A 17,230-nucleotide genomic window follows, 5' to 3' on the forward strand; every position below is an offset into this window, starting at 1 on the left:
GGCCGCTCCTATGTTCAGGTGAAGCCATGAACAGAAACCTCCCACATCGATTCCTGATCAGTGCTGGAGTCTACTTATGCACAGGACGCTTCGACACATTTTTCTTTCTAAAGCCTAAAAATATGCTTTTAACGGCTTCTTAAAGGTTCTTTTAAAATTCTACACACAGGCCACACTTACTGGTGATGGTCTGCATAACCTAAAGAACTTTACGCACAGCACTGGGGTTTTTACACTAAGCTAGCCATGGAAGTGCACTGCGTGCTTGTTACTACTGATGGTTCTCTTGAAGTATGTGTGGTGTGGAGAATTAAGGTTTATATTTGGCACTTCACACCCTAGTCTTGAGTTGAATTTCATTTACTTTAGCACTCTCTAAGGCAAAAAGGCAAAACCGTCCAATGATGGGAGTTCAGATAGGCATCAAAATCCCTTTTTACCTGTAGCATCTACTATTCAAGACTGAGTCTTGCACAGCAAAATCCTAAATCCTCAGTAAATGCTTCCAAAGGTGTAAGCTTTGCAAGCGCTCTCTCTCCCAAACCAAATAGAGCAGTTTGAAGGCAGTCACGTGCAGGTGCCTGAGCTCTTTCTGCTTTACACAACGCAAGGTATAAATAACCCAGGGCAGATTTGCAGGGACAGGATTCCCGATGGCTGGGAGTTGCCCTCAGGAGCCGAGCGAGCCCGGCAGTGCCTGTCGGGGCGGGGCGGCCCGGCACACCCCACACCCCTTGACTTGCCAGGTGGGCTCTTGCCCTGCCGTGGGGCTCCCCGGGCCGGGGCCGCAGGGAAAGGCGCCGGGCCGGCTCTGCTCAGCGGGCGCGGACAGGGCCCGGGCAACTGCTGTTTTGGCTTCCACCGCCTTGCAGTTGTTGATCAGTTATATGGTATGCAGCCTATCCGGGTGAAGAAATTCCCATATCTGTGGCTGTGTTACAATGGAGAAATCTACAATTTCAAACAGGTAGGTGTTGTATGGATCACACAGCATATTCCTTTTTTTTTTTTTTTTTAATTTCAAAACTAGTGGATATTCAGAAAGTTAAAACGTGGTGGACTAGAATATAGAAAAAATTTAAAAGTTATCAGATGACTACTATTTAAAAGGAAGTAAATTATCTTGCTGAGCTGTGAATCTGTGGTGGCTTAATAACATACTTAATCTTTAATACTGAAAAATCACTTTTTAATTGACGAGAAGAGCAATAAGTATTTGTATCTTTGGGTTTAATCAATTTAAAATAAAGATGCATTCTTCCTAACCTCTTGGGGAGGGAAATTTCAAGCCTTGTTCTCCCCTTCTAATGAAAGTGCTCTTAGGCTGTCTTGCTCTTCCGTTATTTTGGGTCATTCTTCAAGCTGTTGGGTACTGCATTTTTATTTCCACATATCAACGTAGATAGGCTATGTCACTTATAATGCATTAATGTATAGCATGCATGCTTCTGTATATGTATAAAAGCAACAAGCACTAGGGAGATGTTTACAGTATGCCAGCAAAGTCCTTGGGTATCTGCAGTTGAAGGCAGATATTTATTTTTCAGGGCTGGTGAGAGCTACCTAAGTCTCTTGGACACAAAACAAGAAACAACTCTGTTGCTAAAGTGTCTGAATGTCCCTCATGGGTGTGATAGTGCTGCTGAACATCATCTGTGTGCCTCGGTCCCTGTGCTGAGATGTCCATGCTGTCTGTGTTACTTGTAAAGGGAGGTGGTTCAGATCATCCAAATTTGGCATATAAAGCAGTTTACAGTTGTGACTTTCTGAATCATGCTGTAACTGAATGCTTAAAATGAATCATAAACTGATCATAATAGTATCAAAAACATATGAATAATCTGAGATATCTTAGTACTTCTGACATCACATTTTTTTAAGTCAAAGTCAGGCTGCTGTCACTGATGTCAGTGACAACAGTAACATCATTGGGAATTTGACTTAATAAGCAGATTATTCCCCCCCCCCCCGTTTCCAAGTATCTGGTTGTTAGAAAGGTGAAATGTACTGTAATAATTGCTGTGTTTTGCATTGAGTTTTTTCTGCTGTTGAAAGCAGTAAGAATTACTCTCAATCATGCTACACACACAATCCTAAGGGAACTTTAATTATGGAAAACTTGCAACACCATCTGCAGGAATTTGTTCTCACTACATTATATGCCCTCTTTAAAAAAGACTTTTCTTTCAGGTTTGTGGCAGAAACCTACCTAGGAAAGGATCGTTGGTGAAATAGGCATCTTGTTTAGGGCACTGAGTTAATTATTTTAATATTGACTCCATTTGATCCAAGACTTTTCTCAATAAATAACAATTAAAACCAAAGAACTTAAGTTAGAATTGGTTTAGTGGGGTGTCTTGGTTTGTTAGTGTTTTATCGAAACCCCCGTTTTTAAAGTTCGTTCAATATCTACAGACAGTTGGAAAGAGTAGCACCACAAGAACATGAAGACTAGTCTGACAACTAATATCTTCCACCCCCACTCCATCTGCACAGGCAGAGTGAAAAGGTTAGTTTGAGGAATGGGGGAAGATTAAGCAGAAGGAAATTCTCTGTGTATAAAAAAAAAAAATACTGAGCAATTGCAGTGACTGCAGAAGTAAACCAATTTATTTCTGAAGTACTTTGCAGAGATGTTACCAGTGTCTATGTGTTTTGGGGCGGGGGAAGCTTATGTAAATATTATCTGATAAGAAAGCTGCACTGAGTGATTTGAGACTACAATAAATGACATCTTTGTTTCTGGTCCTTTTTTAAGTTGTTTTTTTTTAGAGGCAGTGGCTGCCTGCTTCTCCCATTTGTCTGTGGGAGATGGGGAGGCTAGTGCTTCTGAAGACCAGGGTCGTGGGTCTGCAGTTTGACATCCTCAGATGGAAATGTATCCCTGAAAACCTGCCATAATGTGAATTGCATAAAACTGCAGAGTCAATCTACGTGTCTGATTCTGGATAATATTTTGAACCCAAAAGTATAATTTTCTGGTGTGGGTTTTTTTTCAATTAATAAGCAGCCAATGTTTGCAAATGCTTTTTTTTTTTTTTTTTTTTTTTAGCAGTTTGGATTTGAATATCAAACGCTAGTGGATGGTGAGGTTATCCTTCATCTTTATAACAGAGGAGGAATAGAACAAACTGCATCCATGCTAGATGGTGTATTTGCTTTCATCCTTCTGGACACTGCAAACAGAAAAGTGTTTCTGGCAAGAGATACCTATGGAGTCAGACCACTCTTTAAGGTGCTGACTGATGATGGATTTTTAGGTGTCTGTTCTGAAGCAAAAGGTAAAATCAGTTGTGTTTAGTATATAAATAATCTTAGGTATTGTTGTTGGAGACAAACTTCTTTGTCAGGCTTTTCTTCTAAGTGTGAAGAGAAAGTGAACTATAAGTTCAGTAATAAATTAACTATATTTAATAGTATAAGAACTAGACATCATTAAAACAAAAACTACCAAGAGTAAACCCCTAAGGTATTTAATTGTCCTTAATATCTGTAAAACACCGTGGTTATTTAACTTCATAATCCATTTTGTTGTGGAACCATAGCAGTATTGAGCCCAAGATGTTTTATATTACCCCAAAGTTAAATGTAGTTGTTAGGCTAGATTTGTACTACGATAAATGATAGTAGAATTTGTTTCTGGTATTCTTTGGTGATTAGTGAAATAGTGCCACAAGTGCTGCTAATCTGTAAAAGCCAAGAATTTTAAAACCATACTGAAATTTCCTGTAGCATTGGGTAATCATCTAATGATGCTTATTTTATTTAATGACGATTTTTTTTTCTCTGAGATGACACATACATGCGGCGGGCAGAGGAAGCAAGCAGCCAATTCAATGTGAATGATAGAGCAAGCTTCCACTTTATTGAAAGAAATCACAGCTTATATAAGCAGTCTACAATATACTACTTGTAACTCTATTGGATACATTTAAGAAAACTACATTATAATATCTCAGCCATTGGGTACATCTAAAAGGTCACATTATAATATCCCAGCCCCTTGTGGCATTTCTGGTATGCATAAACATCTTTCTTGCTTTTAACCTGTTTCCCTTCCAGGGCTGTTTTTCTCACACCCCCAAGGTCATAATGCGCCCCAACTTATCTCCTTGTTCTCACAACAGTCCCTGTTAGCACCACTGAGCCTTGGACCTCCTTCCTTATTAGTATAACTGTACCCTGGGTTTTTTCCTCTGTTTATCTCAGGTGGCTGTGGCCGACTTCTGCAGGGAGCTATGGCCTTGCTCTCTGCAAGCCGCTCTCCAACACATACACTACTTTTTTTGTTTTTTCCTTAAGTAATTACCTTTAGTCTTGACACTTCCATAAACAAATCCAAACAGTGCCAAAAGAGATTTTATTGCCTAAAATGCACTTTGGCTAAAATTGATTTTACTTATGTCTCTTCCATTTACTGTGTATCAGTTTTATTAGCAGACTCCATGCAGGTTGACTCCTCTGTTAGTACTACGTCCTAGTACCAAGCTGTACCATCCCTGCTTCTTGGGAAGGAAGAAGTGAAGTGAATATTTTAGGGACTGTGTCCTATAACTGTCACGGAGAATTACTGGTCCCTCTCTAAAAGCGATTCACTGTCTCTTGTAGAGTTCCTCAGGGGGCATCCAGGTGACCAGCAGGTGCAAAACATCCTCTTTCACAAGAGGAGTGGAAATGAGGTTTGGCTACACGTCTGATTCTTGGCATTCATTTACAGTGGTGTCGATCAGTCTGGAAATGAGTTACAATATCACTAAATGTCAATTAAGCAGTCACTTCAGTGATGTAATTTTATTGCAAACCCCTTATTAGCTTGACTACACTTAATTTTAAACACCAAATCAGTTACTAATTGTAACTTCAATTTTCGTAAGCATATTACACCTTGACCTGGACATCATGTAGTCAGTTAGAAAAGTGCTTTTCATAATGCTTTCAAGGATAAATTGCTACTTACCAGTGAGTAAAATTTGCTGGCTTCCTTTCTCTGCTATCTACCTCAGTTTGAGATGGCTCATATCTATGTGTACAACCTACCAGAATCAGAATCATGCTCTAGACAGACCAGACTCCAACTCAAAATGATACTTTTTAATACCAAATTTAGGACCTGGAGAAAATATTTGTATCTAGTTTTAGTATACAGAGGCTGTTAAGTGAGGTATAACTTTCTGGGTCAAAAACTGACTTTTTTTTTTTTTTTTTCCCCCCATTTATTCTGTAGGACTTATCAACTTAAAGCATTCAGCATCCTTATGTCCAAAAGTGGAACCGTTTCTCCCAGGTCATTATGAAGTGTTGGATTTAAAGCCCTCTGGCAAAGTTGCATCAGTGGAATTAGTAAAATTTCATAGTTATAAAGATGAACCACTCCATGTTACGTGTGATACGGTGGAAACTCTGCCTTCAGGTAGTACAGCAAAGCATTTGCTACTTCTTCTGATTAAAAAGTGAAAAAAATTCCAATCTTTGAATATAAAGTTTACATTGATTGGTTTAAAAAAGTACCATTTAAAAAAAAACCTGGAAAAACTTTTATAATGTAGGGACTTAAGAATTGTTTTTGTAGGCAGTTATGTACAAAGATGAACTTGCATGCCCTTATTATCAAAGGAAATTCAGACAAATATCTTAGTTTCCTAACAGCATAATCCAGCAAAGTCTTAAGTAACGCTTGGTTTGGTTTGGGTTTTTTTTCTCCTCTTCTCTTTTCTGGACAGGTTTTGATCTTGAAACAGTGAAAAGCAACATCCGTATTCTGTTTGAAAATGCTGTTAGAAAGCGCTTGATGGCTCACAGGAGGATCGGCTGTCTTCTGTCAGGTAAGTAGCAAGAATCATAGTGATTCTGTATCTTCCCTCTCACCCATCCTCTACTAGTTAGAGGAAAGTATACTGCCTGTTCTGTGATATACCTGAAGTGATTTGCATCTTAATTTGGAACATGTTAGTTTGTGATAAAGTTTTCCAGTTTACAATTATCTTGATAGTCTTAGTTTTTTAAATTTTACTCTGGGCTGGAATATTGGCTTGTGGGGACACTCACCATTTTTTACTAAGAGGAAAGAAATATTCTAATTGAAAAATCACCCAATATACTCTTAATTATGCTTAGGCTAGGTGTCTAAAAAGAAAATCTAATTGTTACATTGACTTTGCACAGATTGAGCATAGAAAAGCCTTGGCATGTTTCAGATAGCAGAAGGAAGTGAAATTTGTACTTGTCACCTTCTTTGCTTTAGCCTTCATCCTAGACTGCCATTGATTTATGAAATTACAGGGAACCGTCTGGACCAAATTTATTTGCTACACTTTTTCTCAGATGAGGTAGTAGTTTGTGGTACAGGAAGTTATTTGCTGACTTAGCTGATCAGTGTTGTGATCTGGTGGTTCAGTGTTACAAAGGTACTTGACATGAGGCTTTGTAGCCATAGGACTGGCATTTTATTTACTGTGTTTCTGCAGCATTTTGTACTTGTAGTTAGAGTTCTGATGCGCTGTTCATGCGTTCACTGAACATAAGTAATTACACTCATTTATCATGAACCCCATTAAATGTGCATTTGAATGAGAGAGAACTGAGTAGTAGATACTGTTGGATCATTTCATTACTGTGGCATCATAAAAAAGTAGGAGGGAGGTAAATGAAACGGGGAGATACACAGAATTGGAAGATCCCAGCCTCAGTAAAAAGCCTGTTCAAACCCCAAATTTCAGCTATCAAATTAGAAGGTGGTGAGCAGCTCCTCGGATGTACATGCAGAATGTATTAGAAAAACTAAGCGCTCATGCTAATATAAAACTGGAGTATCTCGGTGCTTTGCAACTTTGAGTAAGCTTGGAGCATCACAGTTGGAGAAGTGCTTTTGTTTTCAATCATGGATGGAGTTCTGCAACTTCACAGTGATCTTGATACACTCAGATTTTGATTTCCCTGATTTTTCACATCCTGAGCACTCAGTTTGATCTTTGTGCTCTCCGTTTCTCAGACTCTGCATGTAAAATTAAAAAATCTCCTTCTGTAGAAACTACAAGGTAGCATACCCACAAAGGGGATCAGGGTGGGAATGGATGGTAATGCATTTGGCTGGAAAATCACAGGCAGGCTGTAGGAAACAGAGAAGAGTATTCTGCCTCATGCTTGTCAGAACTGCAGGCAAGTGTGAGAGAACAAGTACTGTGTTTTGCTCGTACTTCAGAGGGGAGCAGCAAGTAGAACTAGTCAAGACTTAGCAGAACTAGCTCATGAGAATAAGAGGGTGGATCCTTAAGAGTACATTTAGGCAGCTTGTGCATCTCTTGGTTTTTTTGTTTGTTTGGTTTTTTTCCCCAAACTGTTCAAATCCTTCCACTGTCATCCTCTGAGAAAGAAGAGGGGAAAAAAAAAGAATGTCACTAGTGAACCTTTCACTATGAAGTGATGTTTCAAAAATTAATTCTGCTCAAAATGTGTGAAACACTTCTGAGAAATGATTGGGAAAGTGGAATCCTTACACTAAACGTTCTGTTCCTTTTTTTTTTAATTAAGCAAACAAAAAATTCACATAGCTCTGTTAGTGGTATCAAATGTGTAGGTAAGAAAAGGATAGAGAGCAGTTTTGAAATGGAGCATAAATCCCATTATAGCAGAGTTGAGAAGGGGCATGTTCTGTAGTAGTACAAGTTTTCAGAATACTTTGTGTATCTTAAAGAACAATTTCCACTGATGCTTCTGACACCAAAAGTACTATCAACTGTTACTGAAGATGTTCCACTAAAGTTGCCCGATTCTCTTGTTAAGCAGAGGTAATTGTGCACTTGTACAAGTTCCTTGGATTCACATGGCTTAAAATTAAGCACACTCATAAGATTCCATTATCTAGATTCAGTGTCCTTAAGGGGAAGGAAAAAAGTCAAACACCTAACTGAATAATTTGGTTTGTTGGCAGGGGGCTTAGATTCCAGCTTGGTTGCAGCTGTTCTTCTGAAACTGATGAAAGACATCAACATCAATTATCCATTACAAACCTTTGCAATTGGAATGGAAAACAGTCCTGACTTACTGGCTGCCAGAAAGGTATAGTTAAGTGTTGCTTTCAGTTTGTTCTGAGATGCTGAATGTTAAACAGTGTATATTAATGGTGCTAACTTCATGGTACAGAATTAATAGTAACACTGAATATTCATGTATTGCTACAGTGTAAATCAGTTTGCAGTAAATAATTTAGTACAAACGTTTGCTGCTTAGTTAAATTTTATGAAAGAGATAATTGAGCCTTACCAGTTTTCTCTTGTATTTGGAAGACTTTCATGACAGACTCCCATCGTATCGATACTGTAAGGATGGTACTTGGGAGTGGTCTCAGTTCTGCTTTTGGGTTTTAAGGTAAATCTCCATGCTATCGTTCCTATGCCATGGTATTTGTATATATCCTAAATATTGTAAGTTAATCACCAGTTTACTGAATTAATAGCCTTGTATAACTCTTTGGCATCTGGGTACCTTTAGGTATCCAGACTGTCATGGCTTTTGAGCTGCTTTTTCACGTCAGGGCAAGTATCTGGAGTATTTGGAGCCTCTAGAGATTCCTCTATGCTTTGTCCCCTCTGGTGAATGTGCCACTGCAAGTCAGAGGGGCTGCTACAGTACCGTGTTTTCTTGGCCTAATGAGTTATAATTCTCACTGTGGCAGAAGGGAGCTGGTGCTTTCACTCAGTGTGTGTATTTTAAATGCAATGTATGTTTAAGTGTTTTAATTGAAAAGCAATACATTATTGTGATCCTTTACAAACAGGTGGCAGCACATATAGGCAGTGAACATCATGAAGTAATATTTAATTCTGAAGAGGGAATTCAGGCCATAGAGGAGGTTATCTTCTCCTTGGAAACCTATGATATAACAACAATAAGAGCTTCAATTGGTAAGATTTTTTTAATAACAATCTTTGTTTTATATTGCCCAAATAACATTTTATGCAAAATCATGTTGTCATCTACTAGATCCTTTAGCTGTCAAAAACCTGGGAACTGGGACTCCCAGGTTCTGCTCCCCAGTGTTGTCTGTGATACCACACTGAGTCAAAAACAGTTACTAGTTTCAAAGTCCCCGACTGTACAAAACAGTTGTCAAGAGCTGTTTCTGAAGCTTTGGGATGAAAAAGAGAAGTTACATGGAGAAGAAAAGTAAGATCTACAGGTCTAGCTTTTTTGCTCCGATAAATGTGAGCCTTGGAGGAATGGGGAAAATTTTGAAGGTTATCTGAGGTACTGAATGTTATGATAGCAAAACAATTATGATTACCCTTTCCTTGCATAATTTTCATACTACAGTGAACTATTTCTTGTCACCTTCTAGTAGCATGTGCACTCAAGTCAGGTAGACTTCTTATAATGTATGTTTGATTCTGAGAAATGAAGGAAGTCACCAGTAGCTTCTTAGAAAAGGTTGCTGACCTGATAAGAATGAAAAACTCTAATCCAATGTCACCTTCTGTGTAATGCCATCTACAACATTTAACCCAGTTAATCTTATGTCAGCCTCTTACATTGTAAAAAAGCTAGTAAGCCAAATAGGCAACAGAGTTTTGAAAACCTAGTCCCTGTGTGGCATTTTGTACGTGAAGGTAGGACTTTGCAATGTAAAATATTTAAAGTGTTTCTTTAAAAAATTAAAGCCAACTTTTCATCTGTCATCTTTCTTTATGATTGCTGCTTAGTATGAGAAATAATGGGCTAGATCCTTTTCATTAGATCTCTAATACTTTTGTTATAAAAGCATATTGTTTGGAAAGATGCCATGAGGGGAAGTCATAATTCTGATTTACAAATAATTCTTAAAAAACAATTGAAAAAAGAGTGTCATCCATTTCAACCCACAGTGGCAGGGAGTGAAACAAAAAGAAGGTTTGTTCAGGACTGTGCTGGAATTAATCTTGGGCTTAATTTTGAACTGAGTCAGAACAACTTCTCTATGAGTTCCCACGGGAATCCTTCAGTATTCCCAGGATCAGGAAGACACATCTTTCTGATATTTTGAGGGCTAAGTGTAAGTACACAGTTGTTGATGGCTTTGAATAACAATGAGATATAATTTTAACATATTGCAGTTGTCTGCTACAGAAGAAAGTAGCATAGGCAAGAAACTTCTAAAATGTTAAATTAAAACTACTAGCTATATGTAGCATCATACACATAGCTGTATTTTAATAACTATACTTTTTTTTTTTAAAGGTATGTATCTTGTCTCCAAATATATACGGAAGAAAACGGACAGTGTGGTAATTTTTTCAGGAGAAGGATCAGATGAACTGACACAAGGATATATATATTTCCATAAGGTAGATCTATTCCTTGTACAAAAAGCCCTTGAACTGCTTGTTCTCCCCTTCAACCTAAAAATCTCTGAGACTTCAAGGTGTGATATTTGAGAGCTGTCACAGCTGTGTATTTGTTGAGACTTGCTCCTGAGGTGGCATAAAATCCAACAGATTTAATTTAATCACCTAAAAAATAACTTTTTTAAAAAAAAAAAACTTAAAGAATTCCTGAGACTGGGGGTGGTTTTTGTATGTAGTCTCTGCTGGTTCTGAGATCACTCAGCAATTGCTACAATTCAAACACAGGACAGCAAGTAATAGTTCCCTCGGTACATCTGTGTTATGTCTGTGTGCTACATGCGTGTGTCTGGTTACAGGCGCCATCTCCTGAAGAAGCTGCAGAAGAGAGTGAGAGGCTTCTGAAGGAGCTCTACCTGTTTGATGTACTTCGTGCAGACAGAACTACTGCAGCACATGGGTAAAACATAGTCTCTTGGATGCTGAGGACTCATGATTTAAAAGTCTAAGAAGATCTTAAAAGTTCTGTTGCTGTTGAGGAAATGACAACAGTTAAATGTTGACTTGTTCCATTTGAATTACTAAGTAGTGCAGAATATTGTGATGCAGGATAATCCCAGTCTTACTGTCTGGGTCTAAACTACTCTAAGATGATCATCGGTCTTCAGAGTAGTAGTATGGGGTTCACTCCATATTCTGCTTGAGCTCTGTATCTTAGTATAGCTTGAGGCGCTACCCACTTTGGGAGAACAGGCATTGCTAACGTTCCAGGTATGCACAGGCACTCAGGGTCCCTGCGCTCCGAATAGGGGGAAACAAGGCATGAGGGCTAGCAGTCTACAGGGCAGGCTTCAGAGTAATCATCCATCACATTAATGTTCTAAACACTACGAGACAAACTTGCTATTACGACGGTTACAGACAGTATTTTACCAAAGAAATTTTTAGCGGATGAGCAAAGACAATGGGTTTGAGTGCTGTTTCTGAACAGTAAGGAGGAATGAAACAGTGAATCTAATTACATCTGCTTAGAGTAGCTCTTGATTCTGAAGCGAAAGACTGCTGGGGATTTGTATGCCAAGATAAAATTGAAGTTGTAGCCTGAAGGAATTTGAGCAACAGCAAGCCACACTGCAAAGTTTAATCTGGTCTTCTGTGACTGTAAGGCCAACTGTGTTGCTGGCTGACTGCAGGAAATATCTTTTGTCTGGGATTGTACTGGTCTTTATAGAAGCAGAAAATTAGAAATATAAATATGCAGAATTAAGGAGGGAAGGCAAAGTTGTATTTGACTTAGGGTTTTTCTGAGGTTTAGAAAAGGAGGAATCTTGAATGTGGTAATCAGCATGTGTATAAAGAATGTAAAAAAAACATACTGAAAAAGAAAAACTATGTACATTGAGTCAGCTGACTGTAATAGAGATGTTAGGATACAATCTGTGTGACTGATACTTAAAAAAATTACCAGATTGTACACTGCAGAAAATAGCATTATTTTACTAAAGAAATACCTTCACTAAAAGGAGAATATTGTTGGGAGGCTGGCTACAGATGGTGCCTATTGGGTACCTATTGGGAAACTTGTATATTGATCCTGCCACAAAATTGCTTGCCCAGTTTTTTATAACTTTCTTATGTTTCTTTTTCTGATACAAAAGATGGACAGGGTGCAGGAGACCTCCATTTGCCTTGTAATTTGTTCTAAGCTGAAAAATTGGCCGCATATTCAAGACTGAGTGCTCCTCTTTGGAGAGTTGCCGGTTGTTGAAGAGAAGCTGGGGTCAGCTTTGTGGCACTGCTAGGAAGAACGAACCCTTGTATTAAATTAAAACTGAATTTAAAGTGTTCAGATTTTTGGAGAAAAAGGGAAGGAATTAGAGAGGAAATGATGAAAGTTGCTTCTTGGACTTGTTTCTTTAAAATAGAAACAAATGTGGGGTTTAGACATAACAGCAGAAATTCATGCTTGGTTCTGTGACTTGGTGCTTCTCTGGGGGCAACAAGATTTTATTTTTTTTTTTCCAATGTGTTTTTGCTTACATGGAACAAAGGTTGCTGCAAATCTTGCAGGACTGTGATCTTTATATTCATTATACTAGAAGCTGTCCAGCAGATGGCATCATAAATCATCAAAATCTTTATTTAATCTGTGCAGAGCATATCCTTAACTTCCTGAATTGATGAAGTAAATGCAGATAGTCATGAATATGCAAGTGAATATTCTGCTTTTACGTCTAAGTAAAAGCAGAAAACCTTGTGTTTTTGTGAAAGACAGGGACAACTTAACTCTTATGGAATTTGTTAGTAGATGACTTGTTGGATTCATTATTTTCTATTTTTTCCCCTGTTTAGTCTTGAATTGAGAGTGCCATTTTTGGATCATCGGTTTACTTCTTATTATTTATCTCTACCAGCAGAACTGCGAATCCCAAAGGTATGTAAAACTAGGGCTGGAACCAAGTGAAAGCTTACAGATTCACTGATACATGATATACATGACAAAATTGCTCAATTCAATGGTTCAGTTCTCTACCCAAAGTTAAGCATGCTCTTAAATATTTTGCTGGATTGTTGGACTGCTGGTCACCCTTTTCTGACCAGACCTTCTGAAATGAAATTATATCTTAAGTGTGTAAAGCCAGGTCTTTGTACTGCAGTTCCTGAGACTCATGACATTATTTTTCTCCAAACAGAATGGAATTGAAAAATACCTTTTAAGACAGTCCTTTGAAGATTCCAACTTGCTTCCCAAAGAAATACTCTGGAGACCCAAAGAAGCTTTCAGTGATGGTATAGCATCAGTAAAGAAATCCTGGTTTTCTATTCTTCAGGACTATATTGATCAACAGGTGCAATACCTATTTATTTGTTTGTTTGTCTCTCACATTTGGGTGTATTAGATGTGGCTGTCAAGGGGAGGTAGCTCACATGCTTAGTTGGGTGAATAAATCTGGGTATGACAGTAAGTTGAGCTTCATGGTAGAGAAGCAAGATAAACTTTAATCAATGGTCTTCCAGCTATGTGAGTTTGTTTAAAGGCATTTGAAATCCTAGATATGAAGAAATGCTAGAGCCTAACAGAAATGGCTGTGTAAGGAAATGAACATCATTTCAGTATCTAGATTGCAAATTAGATTGTGTGTCGGCAAACACAATTTCTGGGTTACACGCAAAGCAGCTGCCTTTAGCTGAAGGCACATGCATGAACTTACTTTGCAGCTGAGTAACAGCATAATGACTTTATAATGTCCTTTCTTATGTCATTCATTTCTCCCAGCCATGCCTAGCTAAGTCCTTTCACTTTTTAAAGCCTCTTTTGCATTGCTAACCAATGAAGACTTACAGCATTTTGGCTTTGGACAAAGGATAATTATCTCTGGTGTACAGAAGTAGTTTAGTCACTGAGAGGAAGGAATAACACCCAATTTACACCAGAGCTCCGTTATACAGAAATACATGTAGTCAAGCCTGTGGACGGGTGCTTGTCCTACTTCCAACTGCTTGTTTCCCATTTTCTTTCTCTGTATCTACAGGCAAGAAAATGGTTGGATCAGGCAACAGTGTGGTGCTGCCTGTACTGAGCCTGTATTTGCAGTTAGCAAATTTATTTAATGGCTGTGAGGAGTTGGACAGCATGTTGGCAGTGGAAGATCCTTTAGAAACTGCCTCAACTGGTGCAACTATTCACCCTCCCCTTCTTAGCCAGCTTAGCAACTGCAGGTGTCTTTGCCTCTGCATCTCAGATCTTTTGTTGCTAAGAGCTTGGTTATACAAGCAGAGTCAACAGCTCTCTGAGCTGGAGGGAAAACAAAACAAAACAGGAAGCCACTTACATGGCAAAAAGACTGCTTTAAGTTGTTCCACTTGATTCACAGCTAAGAGAATGATAGGAAAGAAGTTTTTTTGAGCTTACAAACAAAGGTGATTGTAACCCAAAGAAGAATGGGCTTCACACATAATGCAGAGAGAAATACTAACAGCACTGGAAATATAGTTATGTATTCATAAAGATCAAGGGAACCCATGCCCAAATTTCACCTGTCAGAAACCTCTGCTTCTAGAATAGACTGTTTTTGTTGTTTTTTTTTAATTTATGGGCATTCAGTGGTTGGTGTGTCTTTGTATGTCTTTAACTTGCAGCAAACTGATTTGTAAATGTTAAATGTATTTGCAGCTTAACTTGAAGTTTGCTTGTGTCTATAGGTTGATGACCTTCTTCTGGAAAAGGCAGCGGAGAAATATCCTTTCAATCCTCCTAAAACAAAAGAAAGTTACTACTACCGCCAGATCTTTGAAAAGCACTACTCAGGACACAGTAACTGGCTGCCCCACTACTGGATGCCAAGATGGGTTAAAGCTACTGATCCTTCTGCTCGCACGCTGAAACATTACAAGTCGGCTACCCAAGAATAGGCTGTCAAAATAATCCCCCAAATAGAAGTGCTGCAAGCAATTTGCATGCACTTTACTTTAAAAACAAACAAATTATGCAAACCTAAAGCTTAAATGGTCTTTAAGATGCATTTTGACAATGCTATTGGAAATAAGAGCTTTCTGTGATTAGTGTACTATTAAAAAATTCACCCTGCTGAACCAAAACTTTGTAATTCATGGGAAAATACTTTATGGACAAGGAGCTACCTTATTTGGCAACTGTTCCTTATGTGACCTTGATTGTATTCATTTGCCTTGCAGTCATTTAATGTATTTAAATGTGAGCTCTGTTTTGAGGACTTGAATAAGGCTAAGTAATGTGAAGTGCTGCGAGCCCCCTGAGCAAAGGGGAAGTTGACCCTACAAATTCAGATTTGTGTTCCAGGCTGTGGGATTTGGATGGTCTGTCTATATTTTGCTATTCTAAATGTCTTTCCAAGCATTCTTGAGAACCTTGGTCTATTTTTCAAAAGGTATTTAGATATTCATAGCTATGCAGAGATGCTTCCTGGAGTTTATAATAGTGGTGGTGCTGGTTGTTACTTAATTAAATGAATGGGAATCTGATTCATTACTGTAAAGCCACCAGTTGGCTGATTTGAATCTTGTAAGTATACCAGCAGTCTAAAGATATTGTGACTGTTACCAAAGAGCAGAACAGACAAGAGAAGCCAAGTTATGTCTTTGTCTCTAATTTGAGGGCTTCAATTTTAAAATGTATTTATTAGTCTTGAAAATAGTGTTAACTGGGTAACTTGTATCAGTCTGATGGAAGTTGCATGACTTCAGTATTTTAAGAAATTTTTCACTGATTGTGAGAGTTTTTCTGCCTGTATGATGAAAAGGTAGACCATGTTGTTGCTCAACTGAGTGTGACCAACTATGTGGTGAACCAACTCTGCTAACCATAGACTTAAATCAGACAAAGCATCACTGAAGACAAGGGGATCAGACACCTTGCTTGGAAAAATGGAAGAAAAAACTTCTTCAGAAACCACAAGAACTTCTAATACCTTACTGAAAAACACATGACTTTTTTATCCAGGACAACTTTTTATTAACTACTTAGGTGCGGGGGCTGCTTTTTTAAAGGTAACTTAAACATAAGGGTGGTCAAGAAACATGGGTGTGTGCTGCAGATTGACTTGATCAGTATTATGTTCTTTATGAAGACTGGAGTTGTTTATTGTCCCTCTTGACTAGGAGACCAAAGCTTACTGTTATTTAAAAGATAAAATATAAGCAATTCTGGTTTAAAATCTTCATAAAATGACTGATTGTCTACTTATTACTTCCCCTTCATCCTGTGTTTGATATCTGTTCCAGAAACCTTACCGAGACCTCTAGGTGGTACTGTGAACCTCATGATTTGTCCAGCTGTGGCCAGTAGTAGCCATATTTTGACATAAATCTGCACATACTAGTTATTTATAAATATATGATGAGTAAGGTAGTATGTTCCTGCACCTTATTTAGCTACAGGCCATATGTTTGTCTTTTGGGATTTCTTTAAAGCAGTAAAGCATATTTTGACTTTGGAGAGGAATATAGATTATGTCGATTAGGTACTGATGTGTAAAGATAAGATTTACTATTCACTGTAAACTTCTCAAGGCTGAGATAAGAAAATAGCATTTGCCCAAAGTAAAAATAAATTCAACACAATTTGTGGTAGTTACTCAAATGCAGTTTCTGCTGCAACATTGGTGGGTATTCAAGGGAAATCTGCTTTAACTTTTTAAATTCCTAATATGTTGGGTATTTCCATAGTAAGGCAAGATCCGAGGCTAGTGATCCTAATTATTTTAGCTTTTTACTCATGTGCAGAGGAAAAAGTGTTTGCTGCCTTATTCTTGTTAAAGATAAATGCTAGGGGTCTCAGGAGTGAAAACCTGTTCATTCCTTCTCCATGTATAGACTTGAATTGTACAGCCTTTTTGGTTTCTGTGACACTGTACTTTTCTTAAGACAACAGCTACTCTGGATTATCTGCTAGCTGCAGACTTGTCTGTAGTTTGTCACAGGTCCAGTGCACGGTGCTGTCTTGTCCAGTTTTACTTTTTATCTACCTTCCTGCTATGGTTGCTTTCTCACTCCATTTCTTTTGGAGGAAATTGAGCTGGACTCTTGTGACAGCTTGAGTAGGTTGATTTGAGTAGCACATCACAGGTGGGGATAGGGAATTAAAATCTGCCTACCTGGGAGGGAGGAGATGGATAACTCCTTGGCTTGCAGGGCTGCTTAGAGCTGGGGGAGAATGTCGGGTTCTTGTGCAGTGGATAAAATACTGTGGGTTGGGGGGGGGTGTTTTTTGACTTTTTTGCTTTGTATTGATTAAAATTATCAAATAATGCTTTTACTGCACTCTCTCCCTCTTTGAGGAAGGAGGAATAAACAATGTATCTTCCAAAGAGAGCGCGGCAGTGTATGGGACCTACTAGTTCCTTAAGGTTGCTCAGTGACCCCCACACCATTTGTCTTTT

At 38.4% G+C, this 17,230-nt stretch overlaps 1 protein-coding gene across 1 annotated transcript; it reads left to right on the forward strand.

The window, feature by feature from the left end:
- Positions 1-846: 846 nt before the first annotated feature.
- ASNS (asparagine synthetase (glutamine-hydrolyzing)) lies at positions 847-16,012 on the forward strand. Its single transcript, XM_026843093.1, has 12 exons — positions 847-967; positions 2,626-2,632; positions 3,051-3,281; positions 5,225-5,410; positions 5,721-5,822; positions 7,928-8,055; positions 8,774-8,900; positions 10,210-10,316; positions 10,673-10,773; positions 12,666-12,747; positions 13,007-13,162; positions 14,517-16,012. Exons 1-12 carry the CDS (start codon positions 893-895, stop codon positions 14,724-14,726), a joined length of 1,512 nt encoding a protein of 503 aa, XP_026698894.1. The 5' UTR covers positions 847-892; the 3' UTR covers positions 14,727-16,012.
- Positions 16,013-17,230: the final 1,218 nt, after the last annotated feature.

This window comes from Athene cunicularia, assembly GCF_003259725.1.
Source record: "Athene cunicularia isolate RWA chromosome 2 unlocalized genomic scaffold, athCun1 chr2_part1, whole genome shotgun sequence".
In the NCBI taxonomy this organism is placed as follows: Eukaryota; Metazoa; Chordata; class Aves; order Strigiformes; family Strigidae; genus Athene; species Athene cunicularia.

Bases quoted from the DNA above. Each gene is read 5' to 3' on its own strand.
- ASNS (XM_026843093.1), top strand. From the start codon at position 893: ATGCAGCCTATCCGGGTGAAGAAATTCCCATATCTGTGGCTGTGTTAC. The intron at 5,823-7,927 runs GTAAGTAGCAAG...GTTTGTTGGCAG, and splicing joins GATCGGCTGTCTTCTGTCAG to GGGGCTTAGATTCCAGCTTG. The intron at 12,748-13,006 runs GTATGTAAAACT...TTCTCCAAACAG, and splicing joins CAGAACTGCGAATCCCAAAG to AATGGAATTGAAAAATACCT.